Raw genomic sequence first — 20,845 nt, forward strand, 5'->3', positions numbered from 1 at the left:
ATATATATATATATATATATATATATATATATATATATATATATATATATATATATATATATATATATATATATATATATATATATATATATATATATATATATATATATATATATATATATATATATATATATATATATATATATATATATTTTATATGTATATAACCACTATATATATATTTATATATGTGTACAAACAAACCTAGGGCTTCACGTCTGACTTCTGGATGCAGTACCAAATCTTGGGAACACTTTGTCCCGCCCCCAGTCCGGAAAACCTCTGCATTCTTCGTGTTTCCAGTTAGAAGAACAGTAATAACTTCCATAGCAACAAAAACCAGTTTCTCCTGATGCTCACTCATTTTCACATCTGAAAAGAAGTCGAGGATGAAAATATAATCGTAAAACGAATTAAATATGAATAAATAATTGTTCTGCCAATTCTTTTTTTTTTTCAAATGGTCTTTTATGGATGCAATACGGTAAATTTAGAGCGTATTCCTCAAGCATAATGATGTAGATTTTTGTATGTCTACCAATATCTATCCTTGGTTGTTTACCTTTCTTCTCAATGTCATCATAAGGCAGAACACTTGCAATCTGGGGATGATCATTGATTTATTAAATCACTTATGTTGAAAGAGAGACAGAGAGAAAGGGAGAAAGAGAGAGAAAGAGAGAGAGAGAGAGAGAGGGAGGGCGACAGAAAGGGAGAGAAAAAGAGACAGAAAGGAGGGAGAAAGAGGGGAGAGAGAGAAACGTGTACAAAAAATTACCTTTTCCTTCAACTTTAGCACTGCTTTTTTCAGCGAATAAATTGCCGAATCTTTGCAAACAGATCATAAACACTTCGAGGAGTCCAACTTCACGGTAAACATCTTTAAAAACTGTATTAAACCTGCCAAAAAAAACAACACTTTAATGGAATTAAAATAAATTGCCTGGGTAATAACTGAGATTTCTAGAAAAGACTAACTGAATTGGTAGACTAATGGTTTCAAATCTTTTCTAAAAATCTGTAAATCAACGGCTATGCAAACTCACCAATAATAATGACAGCTCACTTAATGATTTATAAAACTGAGGACAAATTTACAATAAAGGGCTAAGCACACGTAGCTGATTTCGGGAACCGATTTCAGCAAGGGTGTATTCCACGTGTATATAATTAATGATGCTTAAAGGCGGGGCTTAGTGACGTTTTTCGGTGTTTAATAATCATTAATTACAATTAATTTACAATAATCATTAAATACGATTAATTACATGCCTAAAGCTCTAAAGCCCTAGTACATTCCTTGTCTAGAACGTAATTAATGATGATTATTCACCGAAAAACATCATTAAGCCCCGCCTCTTAGCACCATTAATTATAATCACTCAACGTGGAATACACCCTTGCTGAAATCGGTTCCCGAAATCAGCAACGTGTGCCTAGCCCTTAAGGGGTGCGTACATTTCTTAATGCAAGCGTGCTGTAAATGGTAAGATATTTTTGCTAGTCTGCAATGGACCACACTTCGTCCCATGCTCTAAAGTTTTCGGATAAGACTATTTTTGGTCTTCGCCAATGGAGAACCAGAAGGCATCACGCGAATAAATTGTCTTTATTTTTCTATTTTATAAGAAAAATGAGTTCTTTCAAATGCAGGTAAAAGGCGATCTTGAAACGTAAAATTGATGGATACTGCCCCTCCCTCTCCAAACCTGGGACTTAACACCAAAACAACTAGGGCTATTCTGTGAGTAACTTGGACTGTTATAAATATAGCAAGATGGTAGTTGCAAGTGTTTTATTCATCGATTGCCTTTCAAAGCATTTTGAGCAGAAAACTTTGTTGTTTAATCACAATTATTTTAATCATAAAACATTGGGTTAAATTAAAGTTAATATTTTCATCACATTGTTTTAGAGCATTCATTCTTGAGGCCTTGAGATAGAAGGTTAAAATTTGTGCATAGAGGGCACGGCAAACCCACTTACGTGCAGAACAATCTCCGTTAATTTTAGCTTTGACATCGCTCTTTCTCTTCATTCAAATAATGTCGTCTTTATGCTTAGTTTCTTTCCGTTTTGAGTACCGCATACAGGGTTATCCCCAAATTGGTAAGTTAGAAAATATTGGTCTTAAATGTAATTTTTAGTTTTCAACCCTCCCCTTCCCATCGCATAACGATTCACTGACCTTCCTCATTAAAGCTGATAAAAATCAGTTAAACAATACGCATCAATGAATGAATTATCAAATTAATCAACTCATTCTGAAAATCTAGTTTAGTCTTGTCTCCTACACTCTCCCCATTGCAGTTCAGAATGTCAATTTACACTTAAATACTTTAAGCTTAAGTCTTTCCAAAACAAGACGGGGCTCCCCCTAACCATTTTCAACGACTATTTTAAATACATTAGTTCAAGTGAAGAGAGGTTATGGGGTAAATTTACCCTCTCAACTTACATGTGGATTACACGACGCTATAAAAGGTTGAAAAACAGTGATCTAAATATGTTTATTCAAATGTAGATAGGTAGGAGGGTAAATCCATTTCCCAAAGCCCTAGAATAATCTTAAGAACTTCTCATGAAAAGTTAGATAATTTGGTCCTTCAGTATATCTATTTTATGTTCCATAGAACCTTTTTCTTCAAAAAATCTTTCATTAAGTTTTGCTCGTTTTTTAATTGGCAGACATTAATTATGTGTCAATGGTTTTTTGTCTTTTCAAACAGTTCATAGTAATGAACCGTAAGTAAGGAGTGACCTGGCTCAATGGTCACCGAAACTCTAAAAAACGGGATTTTGATACCAATAGGTACATCAAAAGAATCAAATTGTATATCTGATTTCAAATATATAAGTTTCATTAAGTTTAATTATACCCATCAAAAGTTACGTGCCTGAGAAAATTTTTCTGATTTTCGAAAAAAGGGGGAAAGACCCCCTAAAAGTTATAGAACCTTAATGAAAATCACACCATCATATTCCGCGTATCAGAGAACCGTACTTTAGAGGTTTCAAGCGCTTATCAACAAAAATGTGGAATTTTCCATTTTTTGCCAGAATAAAGATCACGGTTGGGTGTTTTTTTGTTTGTTTGTTTGTTTTTTTTTTTTTTTTCCCCAGGGGTGATCGTATTGACCCAGTGGTCCTAAAATATCGTGGGAGGGTTCATTGGAACGGAAATTAAAAGTTCTAGTGCCCTTTTTAAGTGACCAAAAAAAATGGAGGGCAACTAGGCCCCCTCCCATGCTCATTTTTTTCCCAAATTCACCCGATCAAAATTTTGAGATAGCCATTTTGTTCATCATGGTCGAAAATATGATAAAAATGTCTTTTAGGAGGACTTGATCCCCCAAAGTCCCCCGGGGGAGGTCTGACATTTATGAACTTTACTCAATGTTAACATTTTGTATTGGTTATTCGGAAGTATACAGACTTTTTCAGAGGAGATTTTTTCTGGGAGGGGGGGGAAGGAGAGGGGCGGGGGCTATATGGAAGGATCGTTCCAGGACGGAAGTGTTCATGGGGGAAGGGGCAGTGCTAGGACGGGGGCGCCGGATTTCCCAGCATTATTAAAGAAAAAGATCAGGAATTAAATAAAAAAAACAAGTTTTTCAACTGATCAACTGATTGTGATTAAGAGGTCATTTTTAAAGAACTGGAAAAAAAATTCGAACTAGAGTTTAAAGAACAGGGTATTGACTAGGGGGCGAACCCCCTAATATACGTGTTAAAAATTTATGAATATAGAAGTTCGTTACGTAAGTTAATTCTAAGTTACGCATATTTATTACTAATAAAAACGTTTGTAAATAAAATTAAACAGGTTTGTAGAAAGCCATTTAACCAAATATAATATGTAAATTTTGTTTTAATTATTCATTTACGGTGAGCCAAAATCAAAAGCTTCATTAATTAAAACACGTTCAAAAATTAAATAATAAAAAAACAAGTTTTTTTAACTGAAAGTAAGGAACGACGTTAAAACTTAAAACGAGAATAAATTATTCCGTATATGAAAGGGGCTGTCCCCTCCTCAACGCCTCGCTGTTTACGCTAAAGTTTGACTTTCTCACAACTATATTTTTTTAAACAATAAAAAAAACTTTAGCGTAAAGAGCGAGGCGTTGAGGAGGGGACAGCGCCCTTCATATACGGAATAATTTCTGTTCGTTTTAAGTTTTAACGTCGTTCCTTACTTTCAGTTAAAAAAACTTGTTTTTTTTATTTAATCTGGTTAAGAGCTGGCATGTTGAGTTGCAGTTTAAATTTTCAGCGGAATTTGAATATTCAGTTACGATCTACGATCACCATAGGGCTCTAAAATGCGTTTACTTGTTTGTCTTCTAAAGGACTGAAGCCATCCTTACGCCTATTCTATGGACACCCTTGAATGTAAACATACTTTATTCTATCGTTTTATTGAAAGAATCTAGCCAAGGACTGTTAAGTTGAACTGTTCGCGTGTTTAAATTAACTACATATCTAAGTCTTTTACTAAAAATATTTCTGTTTTTTGTCTTTAATCAAAATTAGGTTTTTGTCTCTTTATAAATACTCTCCTTTGTTTTAAGGATGTTTTCTTTGGCTCATCAAAGCATCTTAGGAACGAAAATTATTTTATCTGAAAATATGACATACGATTATTTCATTATACGATGCGGATAACATTCTTAAATTTCAGAAAAATCATTTTTCTGTTAAGGTGAAAATGCAATTACTGCAGGGGGGGGTAAAGAGGCAGCATTGCTGGGGTTAATAGAGGGGGTAAGCGTGGGGGGAACGAATCGGAGATCCATATAATATCTTCAATCATAAAATACCATCACAAGAAGTTCCATTCACAAGGGTACACATAGGCTATCGATGGGCATAGGTTGTGGTTCGAGGTAGCGAAGTCGTCGATCCAACGGGACATAGACTACATCGTGATAGACAAAAGTTTGGGCCCGAAACACTTTTGATTCATTTACCTGGGATTAACCTGAGATTGGTGGCTCAGGGAAGTTGCCCCAACAATGTGCACAAAGAGGTCCAGTACATGGAATTTCTTTCTTTTTTGTCAACAGGGAGCATACTTAGTCCCCAACACCTTTAACTTCAGAAAAATAATTTTAATCTTCATGAAAAAAAATTGAGTAGTTTCTTTAGTTAGGTATGGTACACAGAGAATATTTACCTTACTCATTCGCTTAAGGCACATTTTCACAAAGATGATAGTTGAAGTCATTTTCACCTCCCATCCTCGTAAAAACAACCACTTAAACCACTTTTAAAAAAAAAGTTGGATTCCTCCATCCAGCTCTATTCTGAACTCAAGGCAGAGTTAACAAGAGCTCTTTCTCAAGTTCAACTTACTTTCGTTGAACAAATCCAGTGCGAAAAAACAAGTTCACGTAGATTGATGAGCTCTTTCTTCTCAGCTCTCATCCTCATAAAAATGGGCCCTTAATTTGTATTCCAGAGCCTGTTTTGTTGTTTATCTGTTTTTATTTACCATGACCCAATAGGGCATGATTATCTCCAATGTTTAACAGACATATAAGTAATACTTCCAATTGAACTTACCTTAAATAACTAAGCAAGGCAACAGTGCACAATACAGAGCATGGAAGAGAGTTTTCATTCCTGATGATTAGGGACATGCTTATCAACTCACGACAAGGAATATAGTTTAACTGAAATACTAGAAATTCGTGGAGCTTGAAAAACTTCTCCTAAAAGGAAACAAATGAGCATTAACGATGGTCGTAATCAATAAAATACAGAGCTTCTTTTGAAAGAGAAGGGAGAAGATGCACAAAATAACTCCAACAGATTCGATGTTCATGTATTTTAGCTTTCAACAAAAGCAAAACTATTGGAAGGCCTATCCATTTCATAAGGGTGATAATAATACTACAATCTACTGTCTGTCTACGGCATTAATTTACCTTTCCTCAACACGCAATTGGATACTCCTCCACCATCCCAGTTTACTTACAGTTTCTGCTTTGACCCTACCTTCTATCAGGCACTTGTGGAACTACTAAACCGAATTTTGACTTCAGTTAGTGATTTGTCCTGAACTTTTTTCCCTCATCCCGAAAAGCTGTGTTTTGAATTATGGAAATTAAAAAAAAAAATAATATATTATCATAAAAGTACTAAGGATACGCAAAGAAACAAGAGAAAAAATTATTTTTTAGACATTATTACCCTTTTTTACTTATAAAGTTAATTGGGCCTAACTTCAAAATTATTCAATGGTATTTTATGAAACAGATTAATTTGATGATAAAAAGTGCAACAGTTGATATTTCTAACCAGTTGTGTACAAGTGCAGTGGAAAAATTTCTGAAGTATGGGAAGAATAAATTCAACTCGATTCGGTTACTAATTCATGAGAAATTTTTAAGAAATGTGAACAATTTAATCAATAGGAGCATTTTTCTTGTCTCTAGTTACGAGCAAGGGCACTAGGGCACTAGGCTTCCAACAGGCACTAGGTTGTTTAGGGCACTAGGCTTCCAACAATTCAGTGAATATAATATACTTTTTAAAAGCATACCTCTCTTCAGTCTTTTCCAGAAACGAAAAAAAAGGATAAAACTACACATCCTTTTAAGAAACCCAAATATTCTGCACACAATTAAGATAATAAAAGTAATGTCATACAGTATACTAGCTTTTTTACCAACAACAATATGCCTTTTTTGTTCATATTTCATTCTCTATAGATTGTAAGTTTAGTTTCCATATAAAGATCTTATGGTACCTACTTGCAAAAAAAGTGACAATTGAGTTAAACATGCTGCACCTGTGACTTAACTGGGCTCAGAAGCCGAAAAAAAACTTGTGAATGTAGGCTAATAGGTTACTATTCTCTGGAAATGACAAAAACAAGCAAACAATCACTGGTAGCTGTTATAAAAAAAAACATATTTGTTGAATTTATCGTCAAATTACATACGGTAATCTTTTTTGAAGATGGTCACATAAATACTAATTCTAAAAAAGATAAGGGAAAGCCTAGAATCAGAATATCCACTGCAAACAATTACGATAATAAAAGCAATAAACATACCTTCATACGATACACGATAATATACCTCCATACAATATACGATAACAATGCCTCTAGGGTTGGTACAGCCCCCCGGGGCCCTGGGGCAAGGTCTTTAAGTTATGCCCTGGGGGATATAAGGTTTTAATGGAATGCATGTAAAGGTATACATGTTTGAATTCTACTTTGCCAAAATACGAAGGGCATTAAGATGAGTCTTTCAGTGAATGTGGAGGGGAGTGTTGTACTAAATCATGTTAAGTGTATATGGGTTGTCAAAAGGGTGAAGTAAGTAGCAAGTAAGTATGACGGCAGTCGACCCTAAAGGTCCAAACCGGCGGTGCTGATCTCCGCTTCGTGGCCTTTCAGCCAGGAAGTACGATGGGGGGCTGGGGCCAGCCATCCTGTGCTCTCGCGCAGAAGGGTGTAACTCAGGAATGACTGAGTATATTAATTTGGGACTTTCAGGAAATAATAAGGGAGATGATCAATTGAACAAAAAGCAATATTTGCACTTAACTACTACTAAATCTACTGGTGCTTCAACTGCTACCACAAGTGCTATTACTACTACCACTACTATCACTGAAACTACTACTTCTGTAGCGAGTACTATTAAGGCCGAGGATATTAAAAAAAAAAAAAAACACATTTAAGAAACATTGATTCCCATACAAAACGTTACCTTATTAAAGTGTTTGAGGGGGGAGGCAGCGTAGTTGGCATAAAGAAGAAAACTTTAGCGTAGACAGTAAGGGAGGGGGGAGGGCGGGGGTGGAGACAACATCCAGTGCTTAACTTCACTTATCCCCTCCGTTACCGATTTAGGAGATTAGACAGACTCATCGGGCTGTAGAATTTTGGACCGCTTGTGTTCTGGAAGACGTTAAAATACTCAAAAAAAAAAAAAAAAAAAAAAAAGAAACATTGAGGGGAAAGTTGAACTAAATCAAAACATACTATTGATTATACAGATTGCTAATACGGGCGTATCAGCAATATTTTTGGAACGGCTTATCATATCAAGAGAATACTTCAGGAGCGTCATGAATGGAATACTCATTTAACCATAAAGAAAAATATACCCGTTAATACTGCTATTAATACTGCTGCAACTTATTTTACTACTAGTAATTATACACTATTACTGCTGCTAGCTACTGTTCCTACTACCACCAATACCACTGTTTGAGCAACTCTTTATATCAGATAATGAGCTAGTCGTGGTATTATGTACCTCTATTTCATGTATTTCACTGCCTATTTGGCAAAAACTACATGACCCTCCTGATAACGGCTAAGCTATTTGTGTATCATTTTTTATTTTTTTATTTTTTTGTTCATTTTCTCTCTCTGTTTTGTGGTCGTATGAGCGGAGTAAATATCGGATAGGATAAATATCTTCCAGAGCCATTGCTGGCACAAACCCAAAACGAACAGAGATTACAATAAATAACCGAGTCAAACTCCAAAACGGGCAGAAATTAACATGAGTAGGGCTCAAAACCCCTATGCCTTCCCAAGGCCAGAACATAATTTGTACTTTACTGAAAAAATTTTTTTGGGGTGTTTTAACTTTTATAACTTTAATTAATCAAATATTATCAACATTTTAAGGAATAGATATCAGCATATGTATATTAAATTGTCAATGCATATTCATTTGTATTTTTTTCAGTAAAGAGCAAATTGTGTTCTGGCCTTGGGAAGGCATAGGGGTTTTGAGCCCTACCCATGTTAATTCCTGCTCGTTTTGAGTTTGACTCGGTTATTTATTGTAATTTCTGTCCGTTTTGTGTTTCATTTATTTATCGATGCTGATTTGTGGTAGTTTTACACTTAGTAGATTATTTGATTTGATTTTTGCTCGGTTTAATGAAGTTCTTTACTTTTCTTTGAAAAACTTATTTTGTGGAAAAAGTTTTTTTTAGTTAATCCATATAAAGAGCTTATGGAACCTACTAGCAATTAAATAATAAAAAAACAAGTTTTTTTAACTGAAAGTAAGGAACGATGTTAAAACTTAAAACGAACAGAAATTATTCCGTATATGAAAGGGGCTGTCCCCTCCTCAACACCTCGCTCTTTACGCTAAAGTTTGAATTTCTCACAACTAATATTTTTTTAAACAGTGAAAAACTTTAGCGTAAAGAGCGAAGCGTTGAGGAGGGGACAGCCCCTTTCATATACGGAATAATTTCTGTTCGTTTTAGGTTTTAATGTTGTTCCTTAGTTTTAGTTAAAAAAACTTGTTTTTTTTTATTTAATTTTTGAACGTTTTTCAATTAATCCAAATTTTGATATTGGCTCACCATACATGAATTATTAAAATAAAACGTGCATATTAATTGTAATTTTATTTGACTAAATAGTTTTCGCAGAAATTGTTGAATTTTATTTAAAAAAGTTTTTAGTAGTAATAAATATACATAAATTACGATCTAAATTAAGTAACGAACATCTGGATTCATTTATTTTTAATACGTATATTAGGGTGTTCGCCAGTCAATACCTTGCTCTTAAAGCTAAAGTTCGAATTTTGTTCCAATTCTTTAAAAATGATCCCTTAATCACAAAAGCCGTTAATTAGAATAAATAGCTCTTATGAAAGTACTAAAAAATCTTTGGCTTAAAGAGCGAGGTATTGACTAGGGGGTGAACCCAATCATGTACGTAATATTTTCTGTTCGTTTTAAGTTTTGATGTTGCTCCTTACTTTCAGTTGAAAACTTTTTTTTATATTTGATTTCTGATCTTTTTCTTTAATAATGATGGGAAATCCGGCGCCCTCTTCATAGCAATGTCCCTTCCCCCATGAAAAATTCCTTTTTGGAAATATCCTCCCATATAACCCCCGACCCCCCCCCCCCCCAACAGAAACAATCCCCCCTGAAAACGTCTGTATACTTCCCAATAACCAATACTATATGTTAACATTGGGTAAAGTTCATAACTTTCAGCCCTCCCCCCGGGGACTTCAGGGGATTAAGTCATCCTAAAAGACATAGTTATAATATTTTCGGCTATGCTGAACAAATTGGCTATCTAAAAATTTTGATCGGGTGACATTGAGGTAAAAAAATGAGCGTTGGAGGGGGCCTAGTTGCCCTCCATTTTTTTTGGTCACTTCAAAAGGGTACTAGAACTTTTCATTTTCTTTCGAATGAGCCCTCTCCCGATAGTCTTGGACTACTGGGTCAATACGATTACCCCTGGAAAAAAAAAATAAATAAAAAATAAACACGCATTCGTGATCCTTCTTCCGGCAAAAAACAAAATTGCACATTTTTACAGACAGGAGCTCGAAATCTCTACAGTAGGGTTCTCTTATATGCTAAATATGATGGTGTGATTTTCATTTAGGTTCTATAACTTTTAGGGGGTCTTTCTCCCTTTTTTCGAAAATTAGCCAAATTTTCTCAAGCGCGTAACTTTTGATGGGTAAGACTAAACTTGATGAAATTTATATATTTTAAATCAGCATTAAAATCTGATTCTTTTGATGTATCTATTGGTATCAAAATTCCGTTTTTTAGAGTTTTGGTTACCATTGAGCCGGGTCGCTCCTTACTTACAGTTCGTTACCACGAACTGTTTGAAAAAAGTGACAATTGCGTTAAACATGCTGCACCCGTGAATTAACTGGCTTCAGAAACAGAAAAAAGAAAAACTTGTGAATATAATAGGTTACTATTCTGTGAAAATGACAAAAACAAACAAACAACCACTGACAGCTGTTATATATATATAAAAAAAAACATATTTGTTGAATTTATCGTCAAATTACATATGGTAATCTTTTTTGAAGATGATCACATAAATACTAATTCTAAAAAAGATAAGGGAAAGCCTATAACCTGAATATCCATTGGCTTTGTATGGATTATCTCTGCAAATCGAGGAAGCGTAGTTTCGCCTTCGAGAATAAAATAATTGGCGTCATCAGAATGATAAATATTAGAGATGGCATCAAGAACTGTAGAACAAAGAGCAGACGACCTGGCACGTAAAAACACGGTTTGAAGCACTTGAAAAGCTTGGATATTCCGGATACTTCCGCCTGAAAAAATGTAAAATACTTGGAGACCCGTTTCATATTGAAAGGAAATTGTTCAGAAGTTTCATTAGAAAATTTTGTTTGTTGTAACAACATATTCAAAAAACTGAAGCTTGTTATCATACTTAAACTTTTTCCAACGATGGTATCATTAAATTGTAACAGAGCTCTGGGCATGTCTCTTTTAACATTAATTTAAAAAAAAAAAAAAAAAAAAAAAAAAAAAAAGGAAGTACAGCCGAAACGAACGTGGAAACAAGTGTGAAAGTAATTTTACAAGCGTATTCAACATCGAAGGGAGTTAAAGACGTCGGTAACATAAGAGAATATACATTGATATGAAGCAAAATGAAAAGATGAAAAACAGCAAAACTTGAAAACCATAAAAGAAAAGATTAATCAACGAAAAGGTAAAAGAAAAAATAAAAGCCAAACGAAAACAAAGGAAAAACTTAAAATGTCCAATTATTTAGTTACATCTATGAAAACCAGAAAACAAAGCCAAAATCAGCTTTGAATTCCCGCTAAAACATGGTTTATTCAACCGAACGGCTTTCCATTTAAAATTAGCTCAAGAATGACTTTATTGCGGAGACGCTCACTCAATTTTCCCTCTTGGGGGGTGACTAGATAGGAGAATGTCTTATACCTCTTTTTGGTAAATTTATCCCGCTTTTACAATATATTTCATAGATTTTTGAACCTTTGGCCTTATCACGTACATATGGAGGGTTGGGACTTCTACGCCCGTCTAAAAAGCATAAGTAAGTACACTTCGCTTTTCAATACAGTCCCATGCTTTAAAAAAGGCATTCTCCCGAACTAATCACTATTTTTTCATTCCGTTAGCGCAAAAGATAAGAGTGGTGTCAGAGGCAAATTATACGCAACTCCGTCCGATTCACCATCATTAACCAATCATTGGTCTTCCATAGCCTCTATGAGCAAACCAGAGAGATCAGAATCGCAAGGCAGTAAATCTGGCAATAAATAAGGTGCTTAAAAGACCTCAAATGCCTTTCCTCCGTTTTTTCATACTCCAGTGTCAGACATCACACTGATATTAGGAAAGATGAATTTTTATCGGTTGGTCACGCCTTTGCGGCCCTAAGCCTGCTTGACCTCACTTAAAAGTATACAGCACGCATCAAATTAATGGTCCGACAGCTACACAAAAAAAAACACATTGTACAAAACGCTGTGCCGGTCGCAAATATAGTAAGTCACAAGCACCATACCGGCTGAGAACCGGGTATTGGCTCTTGCGCTGCTTCTGGTTTTTGACTTTCAGGGCCTTCCATAATCTCCTTATGCCAGGAGTCACAGTTTTAACTACATATCCTTTGCAGTGTCTGCTTCCCAACTCACGTGGTTAGTTTTCACGAAATTTCAGTCAATTTTATGTGCGCAAGAGCCAAAATCTTAATGATAGTCTGTTGTGCAATCGGCGAGGGGGAGGGGGAGGGGGATTTAAAACATCAGGTACCTTGCATCACTAAGCAGATATTGACGAGGCCAACTTGCCAATCAACACATACCCAACTAACACATCCAAAGGAATCCAGAATATTCAGCATCTGTTCACCATTTTGAACTTTAAAAAGGCTATTTTGCGTTCCATCCTTCCTTGTTTATTTTGTTAACTTTCATGGTCTAAACATATTTCTTGAACATTGTGTTCCATCCTTTCTTGTCTATTTATTTATTTTTATTTTTTTAAATATAATTTTAAGCTTTTATTAATGTTTTTATATTTATATTTTTAAGCATAATTAAGTGTGTGTTTTTTTACAGTTAGTATTTTTGGTATTAGATGTTTCATTCACCACAAGTTTATAGATTTCACAAATACATGTAAGACAAAAACACGATCCATATTCCTGGGAAAATCTTGTCTAGTGACAAAAAATTTAAGATTTAAAAACCTATTCCATCAGAGGCAACGCTATAGTAAAGGTCATACGCCTCCAATGTTTTATTATTATTATTTTTTCCAGAGGCACTTCATATAGAAGTTGTCTTATAAACTTCAAAGGGGGCTCATTCGATTGGAAATCGAGAGTTTTAGTGTTCTTTTTAAGAGTCAAAAGATATCCGAGGGCAACTACCCCCTTCCCCTCCCCCACACCCTTTTTCCGCAAAACTATCCGATAAAAATTTTGAGAAGTCATTTCGTTAAAAATAGTTCAAAGGTCAGATAAGAAAACTCCTGTGTCGACGCAATCTTCCAGAGCCCGGGGGCAGGTGTTGTAAGTAATGCTCTGGGGGCATATATGATTCCTATGGAAGGGATGCTCGTATAAACTTCGGAGAGGGCTCATTTGAGTGGAAATTGAAAGTTCTCGTTCAATTTTTAAGAGTCAAAGGCGATCGGAGGGCAACTAACCCCCCCCCCCCTGCACGCCCTATTTTCCTCAAAACCATCCGATAAGAACTTTGAGAGAGCCATTTTCTTCGAAATGGTTCAAAGATCATATAACGAAAACTCCAGGGTCTACACAATCCTTCAGGGTCCGGGATAGGGATTTTAAGTTATGCCCGGCGGGTATATATAGTTTTTATGGAAGGGATGCTCGTATAAACTTCAGAGAGGGCTCATTTGAATGGAAATTGAAAGTTCTAGTTAAATTTTTAAGAGTAAAAAAAATATCGGAGGGCAACTAGCCCCACCCCATGCCCTTTTTTCCGCAAACCCATCCGATACAAATTTTGAGATAGTCATTTTTTTTAAATAACACAAAGTTCAGGTAACAAAAACTCCGATTTCGACACAACCTCCCAGGGCCCGGAGGGCAGGCGTTGTAAGTTATGTCCTGGGACCGTATATAGTTCTTATGAAAGGGATGCTCGTATAAAATTAAGAGAGGCCTTATTTGATCTGAAATTATAAGTTCTAATTCAGTTTCTCAGAGTCAAAAGAGATCGTAGGGCAACTAGCCAGTTCCCCCTCCACGCCTTTTTCTTCCCCAATCCAATCCGATAAAAATTTTGAGGCGGCCATTTTGTTAAAAATAGTTCAAACATCAGATATTAAAACTCCGGGGTCGACACAACCCCCCAGGGCCCGGGGACAGGCGTTGTAAGTTATGCCCTGGGGGCATATATGGTTCTTATAGAAGGGATGCTAGTATAAACTTCAGAGAGGGCTTTTTTGATTGAAAATAGAAATTTCTAGTTCACTTTTAGAGAGTCAAAAGAGATCGAAGGGCAATTAACTCCCCCCCCCATGCCTTTTTTCCCCAAACCCATCCTATAAAAATTTTGAATAGCCATTTGTTAAAAAATAGTTCATACATCAGACTCCGAGGTGGACACAAACCCACTTTTTTACTTTGATATTGTTACTTTGATACTGGTTTTGATACTTTGATTAACATTTGATTTTGAAAAAATTTTGATTTTGAAATAAGGTACTTTTAAAAATATGAACTCACTGTAAAAGTCTAAGACCTAATGCGTCATGTAGCTTTACTGAAAACTATATGTGTCTTGAATAATCTTGAAAAGTATGAACAAAATCAGATTGAATATTTGACATATAATGACATTAATTGTTTAAATATCCATCAGTTCAAGATTTTATTCACTGTAATTTTATTTTTATTTTTAATGCTGTAAGAACTGGAAAAGAAAATATTTGAAATATAATTCGTTTTCAGTGAAGCGCCAATGACACAGTAGGCTTCAGGTTTTTACGGTTAAGGAAGGGGACAATTTTAGGAGTCTTGAACAATTTCAGAAAGAACTAATAAATTAAACTGAATATTTCATGTATAATGATATTAATTGCTGAAAGCTCATTAGTTCAAAATTTAACTGTAATTTTAATGTTTATTTTCAATATTAAGTACAAAAGAAAATATTTGAAATACAATTCGTTTTCAGTAAACCGGGACTTGAAATTTTAATGCATGATTTTCATAAGGCAGATTTTTTTTTTTCAATGGCAATTATGCACATCCGATCTTTTATTTCATGGGCACTCTTGAATAATTTCCTTCTTTTTAACCTATTCCCTTCCTTCTTTCATTTAGCTCGGGAAGCGAAGACATTCACAATTGGACCAGCTCTGACTAGAGATGAAAAAGCACAAGTTAACACATAAGTTAAAAACTGAAGGTAAAACTTTTGCCAACATGAAATATTTGGACTATTATAAGGGGCTGTCGTCCAGCAGCAAGGACAGGATTCTAGAAATAAAACTGGTAAACACGGTTAAGGATTCAGTACAATTTTATTGTACTTCTGCGCCGCTTTATATGCTAAATTTAAAATATAATCGTGATGTTTCCAACGCCTTATAATTTTCAACGCTTTTTCACTAAATTTTGGTGTTTTGGATTTTATATAAAAAAAAGTTTCTTTGAAGAGGTTTGCAAACGCAACCTTTTAGATTTTATACAGAACTGGTCAAATTTCTCCTAAAACCCCGTTTTTATGAAGAACTTTTTCTTCGCCAGAAAGACCAGAAATTTGCAAAAATAATTACCGAAAGTTGTAAACTAGAAAAAATGTTACACTAATTTTGAATTAGGCGTAAAGAACTGTAAAATCTCCTACGCGCCTGACATTTCTTATTCAAAACATCAGAACTTTGTTGATTTCGCAAAAACACAAAGAAAAATCGCAAAAAAAGCTGTGAATGACAAGTAATGCAACTGTATTTTTGAACTTGCCATAAAAAGTTTTATTGCAATCACATATTTTGATTTTTAGTAAGTTTAATTTTGTGCTTTGGGCACTAAGGTGGGTGTCAAAGAATAATTTTAGGGGCATCAAGTCAGTCATCAAAATAGTTCCTTTTGATGCATCGCCGTCACCTCAAGAAACACAAGGAATATTCATTACCCCCTCCCCCTCACCTGAGCATCATATATTATGCTTCCAAAAGTAAGAGTATGCTTATTCACATGTCAAATATTGAGTTTTTAATCCCTCTGGACTACGATATGGTTGCTGTTATAAACTGTGGCATTACACGCGAAGGATATTAAATCAAGCATAACAGTTTTTTTTTTTTTTTTGCAGCAGATTTTGCAATGCTTTACAGTAAAAATACGAATAGAATCAAATTAAATATTAACAAAAATGTGGACACCAACCTCTCCCAGAGGGTTGGGGTACAGTGAAGCCGGGCATTTGAAAAATTGATCCTGCTCCAGCCCCAGGTGAAGGTCTGATTTCTGAAAATCCACAGGTGGCAAGCGAGGCAACGAGTAAGACTAAATTTCTGACAGCTTCTTGAGCTTCAGCTGATGAATCATTCTCAACGCTAGAAAGAATGAGCATTAAAAAATGAACATATATATATGAACATATATTAATGAACCTATATATATATATATATATATATATATATATATATATATATATATATATATATATATATATATATATATATATATATATATATATATTATATATATATATATATATATATATATATATATATATATATATATATATATATATATATATATATATATATATACATATATATCATTTCTTTTCATTTATTTCCTTTTATTTCTGTAACACCCACGTGCGTTTGATGTCTCTGGTTCAAGTTGGAATTGTGTATTGTTTTGTTTATCGGGCAAGGCATTTTGCTCCGGCTTGGTTTCCGGCGAATAGTCAGTCGGTGGCTAATTTTTTTTATTTTTTTTTTTATTTATTTATTTATTTTTTTTTTTTTTTGCATGTGTTTTATTTTTCCCCTTTTTGCTTTTGTCTCCTTTTTGGTCTTGTTGTTTTTCTTTCTCCTTACAATCTCAGTCAAAGAGCCTGGGGGAGGGGGTATCTGATTTTTTTTTATTTTATTATTAACGCATTTTATCTTATATCAATATCTTTCATAAAAACAATAAAAGAGAATACAAACACCAACATGCCTGTAAATAAGAGGAGGAGAAACAATCCCGTCTACCATTAAAGCAAAATGTTTGGACATAAATATGGAACATTTAACGGATTTTTAATACCTAATCCCTCATCCAATTTGGAGAACTCCTCTATTACCCTTCCCTTATGGCTCAGACCTGTCTGCACTTATGAACATAAAAGATACCTGTTACATATATTTTACAGATCTGGTTGTTTGATACTGATCCAAGAAAACATAGAATATATTTTTAAAGAAAATATGTGATCCTAGTTATAGAAACTAAATAGTTATAATTCAGCCAGAAATTTGGGTCAAATTTTCAAATTAAGAAAATATTTCTAAATTCAGTTTCGAAATGATTCACAATAAAAGCAAAAGTAAATTTAAGCTTAATAATTCTGGAAAAGGTACGACTAAAATCGCCAGTTCTTACTATGGCTGTACTGTGGTACAACCTCCTCTATGGATCCACTCCTTTACTGCTTATAAGGCTTGAAAAGCTCATATGAAGACCTGCCTTAGCTTCGAAAGAACAGCCAATTAAAATCTGACTTAGAGTTTACTTCTCCCTCACCGTAGATCACTGAAGATGATTCCAAGCCCACTTTAGCCAGATCATAAATCAGATTTTTTTTTACCTGAATTAAATAAATTGATAGCAAAATGGGCTCTATTCAGAAGCTAAAGAAGATCTAAAAATTGTTCTATACCTGAAGACAAAAAATATTTAATTTTTCCTCGCAATATTGAGGCTAAATACAAATTAAAAGAAAAATATTATTTATTTTTGCATTCATGCCTCAGTCAGCATGAACATTCAATTAATATTTACTAAAAGGCTTTAATACTATTATTATTATTTTTACTTGATAATTCATAAGACAATAGTTTACCAAGAAATACGATAATTAGCTCCTCAGATAAATTGTTCTCAGAAAATTATGCAAAGAAGAAAGAACAGAGTCCAGTTGGTTTCTGATCATCACAAGAGAACATTCCCTATTATGTTTCATGGTTGGCAGATCGTGTGAAAAATTTTAGAAACTACTTGTTTTTTAAGAGGGATGGGGTAAGGGGACTTTTAATTTTGTATTTAGGGGAAGAGGGCAAACAAATTTTCTCTGGTCCTCACAAAAGAGTATATATTACGTTTTTCTTTCTTTTCTTTTTTATTCCCGCCACATGGCAAGCTCTTTGGCTATCGTTTTCATATTCTGGAGGTCTATTTAAAAAGATGGACAATCAAGCTAGCAGGTCATACATTTTTTTTTTCGTATTTTGCTGAATACCTGTCACATTCAAGCAACATGTTTCGACAGTCCCTAACAGTCCGGCGTCCAAGTATAAAAAAATGGGTTAAGGGGGTAACAATCACAGCAGAAGGTTTGAAGGTGTTTTCTCAAAAAAGCTACTGAGCCAGTTAGTTCAAGGTTACAAAGTTCATATTTCTGCCAGCTGAGGATAAAGAGCCTCGTAATGACATCGCATCCTTCTAATGTTTCTCTATCCATCAATAATAATACAGACCTACTGGGCCGAACGTCTTGGGCTCAGCAGAATAAGTTCTACCTAAGAGTGTTACTTGAAGTCCTTTTCGTTTAACGTTTTATATCTAGTATATTTTCCACATGTATTTGAAACATTGTGAATTTTAACGCTTAAATGATACATCTTAGCGTGTATATTTGTGTGCATAGAAGATGAAGGGATTTTCCTTCCATAACCCCATGAAAACTATATAACGCAGGCAAAAGAACATACAAAATCCAATTTTTTTCCAAAATACTCATATTTTAAAGTTTCTTTTTTCTTTTCTTCAGAAAAAAGCTGTTTTTTGATACTCTATAAAAGTATAATAATGAAAATAAAGTAAAAAGAACTATTTAAAAACCCGATTAAAAGCAACCAAACAGTTAATCGCAGGATTAATAGTTTTATTTCAACTAAAATTTCATGTAAATGGTAATATAAATTGAACATTTTCCTAAGTCACTCATTATATTTTATAATAAACAATATAAATCGGCACTAAGAAAAGGATAATAACAGTTAATATCTAAATAAAGAACCACAATTACCTTAGGAGAAACTCGACTAAGAATGTATATCCATGAGTACTTCTAAAGTCGTCCAGTAAGCAAGGAGTTAATTCTGCAGAATCTTTCAATAAACAGAATACAGTAACAAACATGTCGACTAATTCCAATGGTAACAGCTCAATATGTGTTCTTTGCATATTATCAATGCATAAACTTATACATCCTTTATCTAAAATGAGAAATAATTAAACTGATTAACTTCAATAATCAATTAAAAGATCAATTAAAAAATCAATCTACCATTAAGGACTTTTGTGGCTAGTGCCTACTCACAGTCATGATGCTATCAGCGGTTGAGCAATTTTTTTCACTACTCTGCTGCTGACAGATTTATGCTGAGACAATACAACTATAGTAAAGACGCACGTAAATGACAAAAGTTGTCTTTTTTTTCTTACAAAAAAATAATATATAAAAATTTACTAATAAAAATAAAGTGAAATGACTGAGCTTCAATTCACTGTAATAACTATATTATTATTTCTTGGAATAGCCCGTAAACGTTTTCTATTAACAATTTAGTTGAACGAGTTGGTCAATTTTTATCTTATGATTTAATTCCATACTAGTTTTTAATCTTAATCTTTCATTGTTTGTTAATTTGTACAGCTAAAAATAATCTATCCTGCAAACATGTGCAACTTAGCAAGGGTAAAATACACATATCTGAACATGATATGTGAGGGACCTCATAAGAAATACAACTATTTTTTTTAAATTAACCCTCAATGAGCAGCAGCTGGATGAACAATCCCAAATGAATACAATTCCCAAGTTATCTGTAAAAATGTGTAAAATTGGGTGCTAACTCACACCTTCTATTTTTTTGTAAGAGATTCTTAGGTTTTTCCTTTTTTTGACTTGTGTAGTTTCGCATTGGAGCGTAGGAAATTTTCTATAATTGCTCTGCACTCAGGAATTGTTTTAAGAGCACAAACAATTACATACAATTCCAAATTATATTAAATTACGTTTTGCTGAAATAATAGTTCCCTGAAAACGTTAATATTGTACATAAATATCGCCTACAAGAGAAATCCTCCCGGTCTTCAATTTACAGTAATATCGTCAATAAGGTTAGCTGTCTTACCATTATGCAAGTGCCACATCATGCGAGTTAACTTACGCTCAATTGAATGACGAGATACCATATTGGTTATTGGAAGATTGTTATATTTACAAAAGTAATATTATATTACCATTGTTATGTTCCTTCGCATCTTTTCCACATTTACAGTCACACATCATCCATTTCGCAACTATCTTTGTCAGTCAGTTCTACAGAGGCATATAACGACTAAGATTGATACCTATTGCGTAAATATAACTGTCAGTCAGGAAACAAAACTTGGTTTTGAGGATTGATGTTTTACCTTGTATAAATGAAACGTATAACTGAATAATATCATGGGGGTGAGAATATCAAGTCTGTGACAAATAAATGAAAAATTAACAACCAAAGCCTGCATACCGTTGCAAGGTTTATCTAAAAAGAATTCAAAACGAGCGAGAATTTCAAATTTTATTTTACACCCTAAAAATTTATTTAAGTCTTTGAAGATTAAAAATAAAAATATGTTGTTATTTCTAAAAGCGAAGTACTTTCATACATGGGCGTACGGTACTTCTTCTCTGGGGGGGGGGGCGGGGGGGGCAGCCGATTCTTTGATGAAGGGCGGAGGGCTGAGGTTATATTGACAGTTCACAAAACCTTACATTGCCAGCAAGTTCTATCATACCTATAAAATCTTTATTAATAA

General features: G+C 34.1%; 1 protein-coding gene across 1 annotated transcript in view; it reads right to left on the reverse strand.

Annotated features, from left to right (window-relative positions):
- The window catches only part of bchs (WD repeat and FYVE domain containing 3 bchs), a 196,171-nt gene that overhangs the window by 136,773 nt on the left and 38,553 nt on the right, over window positions 1-20,845 (reverse strand). The window contains exons 6-11 of the mRNA XM_089089485.1: window positions 19,065-19,254; window positions 16,205-16,374; window positions 10,903-11,105; window positions 5,569-5,717; window positions 779-900; window positions 205-372 (exon numbers count right to left, since the gene is read on the reverse strand). Coding sequence (XP_088945611.1) covers window positions 205-372; window positions 779-900; window positions 5,569-5,717; window positions 10,903-11,105; window positions 16,205-16,374; window positions 19,065-19,254 — 1,002 coding nt within the window. The remainder of the gene's footprint in view (window positions 1-204; window positions 373-778; window positions 901-5,568; window positions 5,718-10,902; window positions 11,106-16,204; window positions 16,375-19,064; window positions 19,255-20,845) is intronic.

The sequence above is a fragment of the Artemia sp. Qi Xiang Cuo genome, chromosome 5 (assembly GCF_049724085.1).
Source record: "Artemia sp. Qi Xiang Cuo chromosome 5, ASM4972408v1, whole genome shotgun sequence".
Lineage (NCBI taxonomy): Eukaryota > Metazoa > Arthropoda > Branchiopoda > Anostraca > Artemiidae > Artemia > Artemia sp. Qi Xiang Cuo.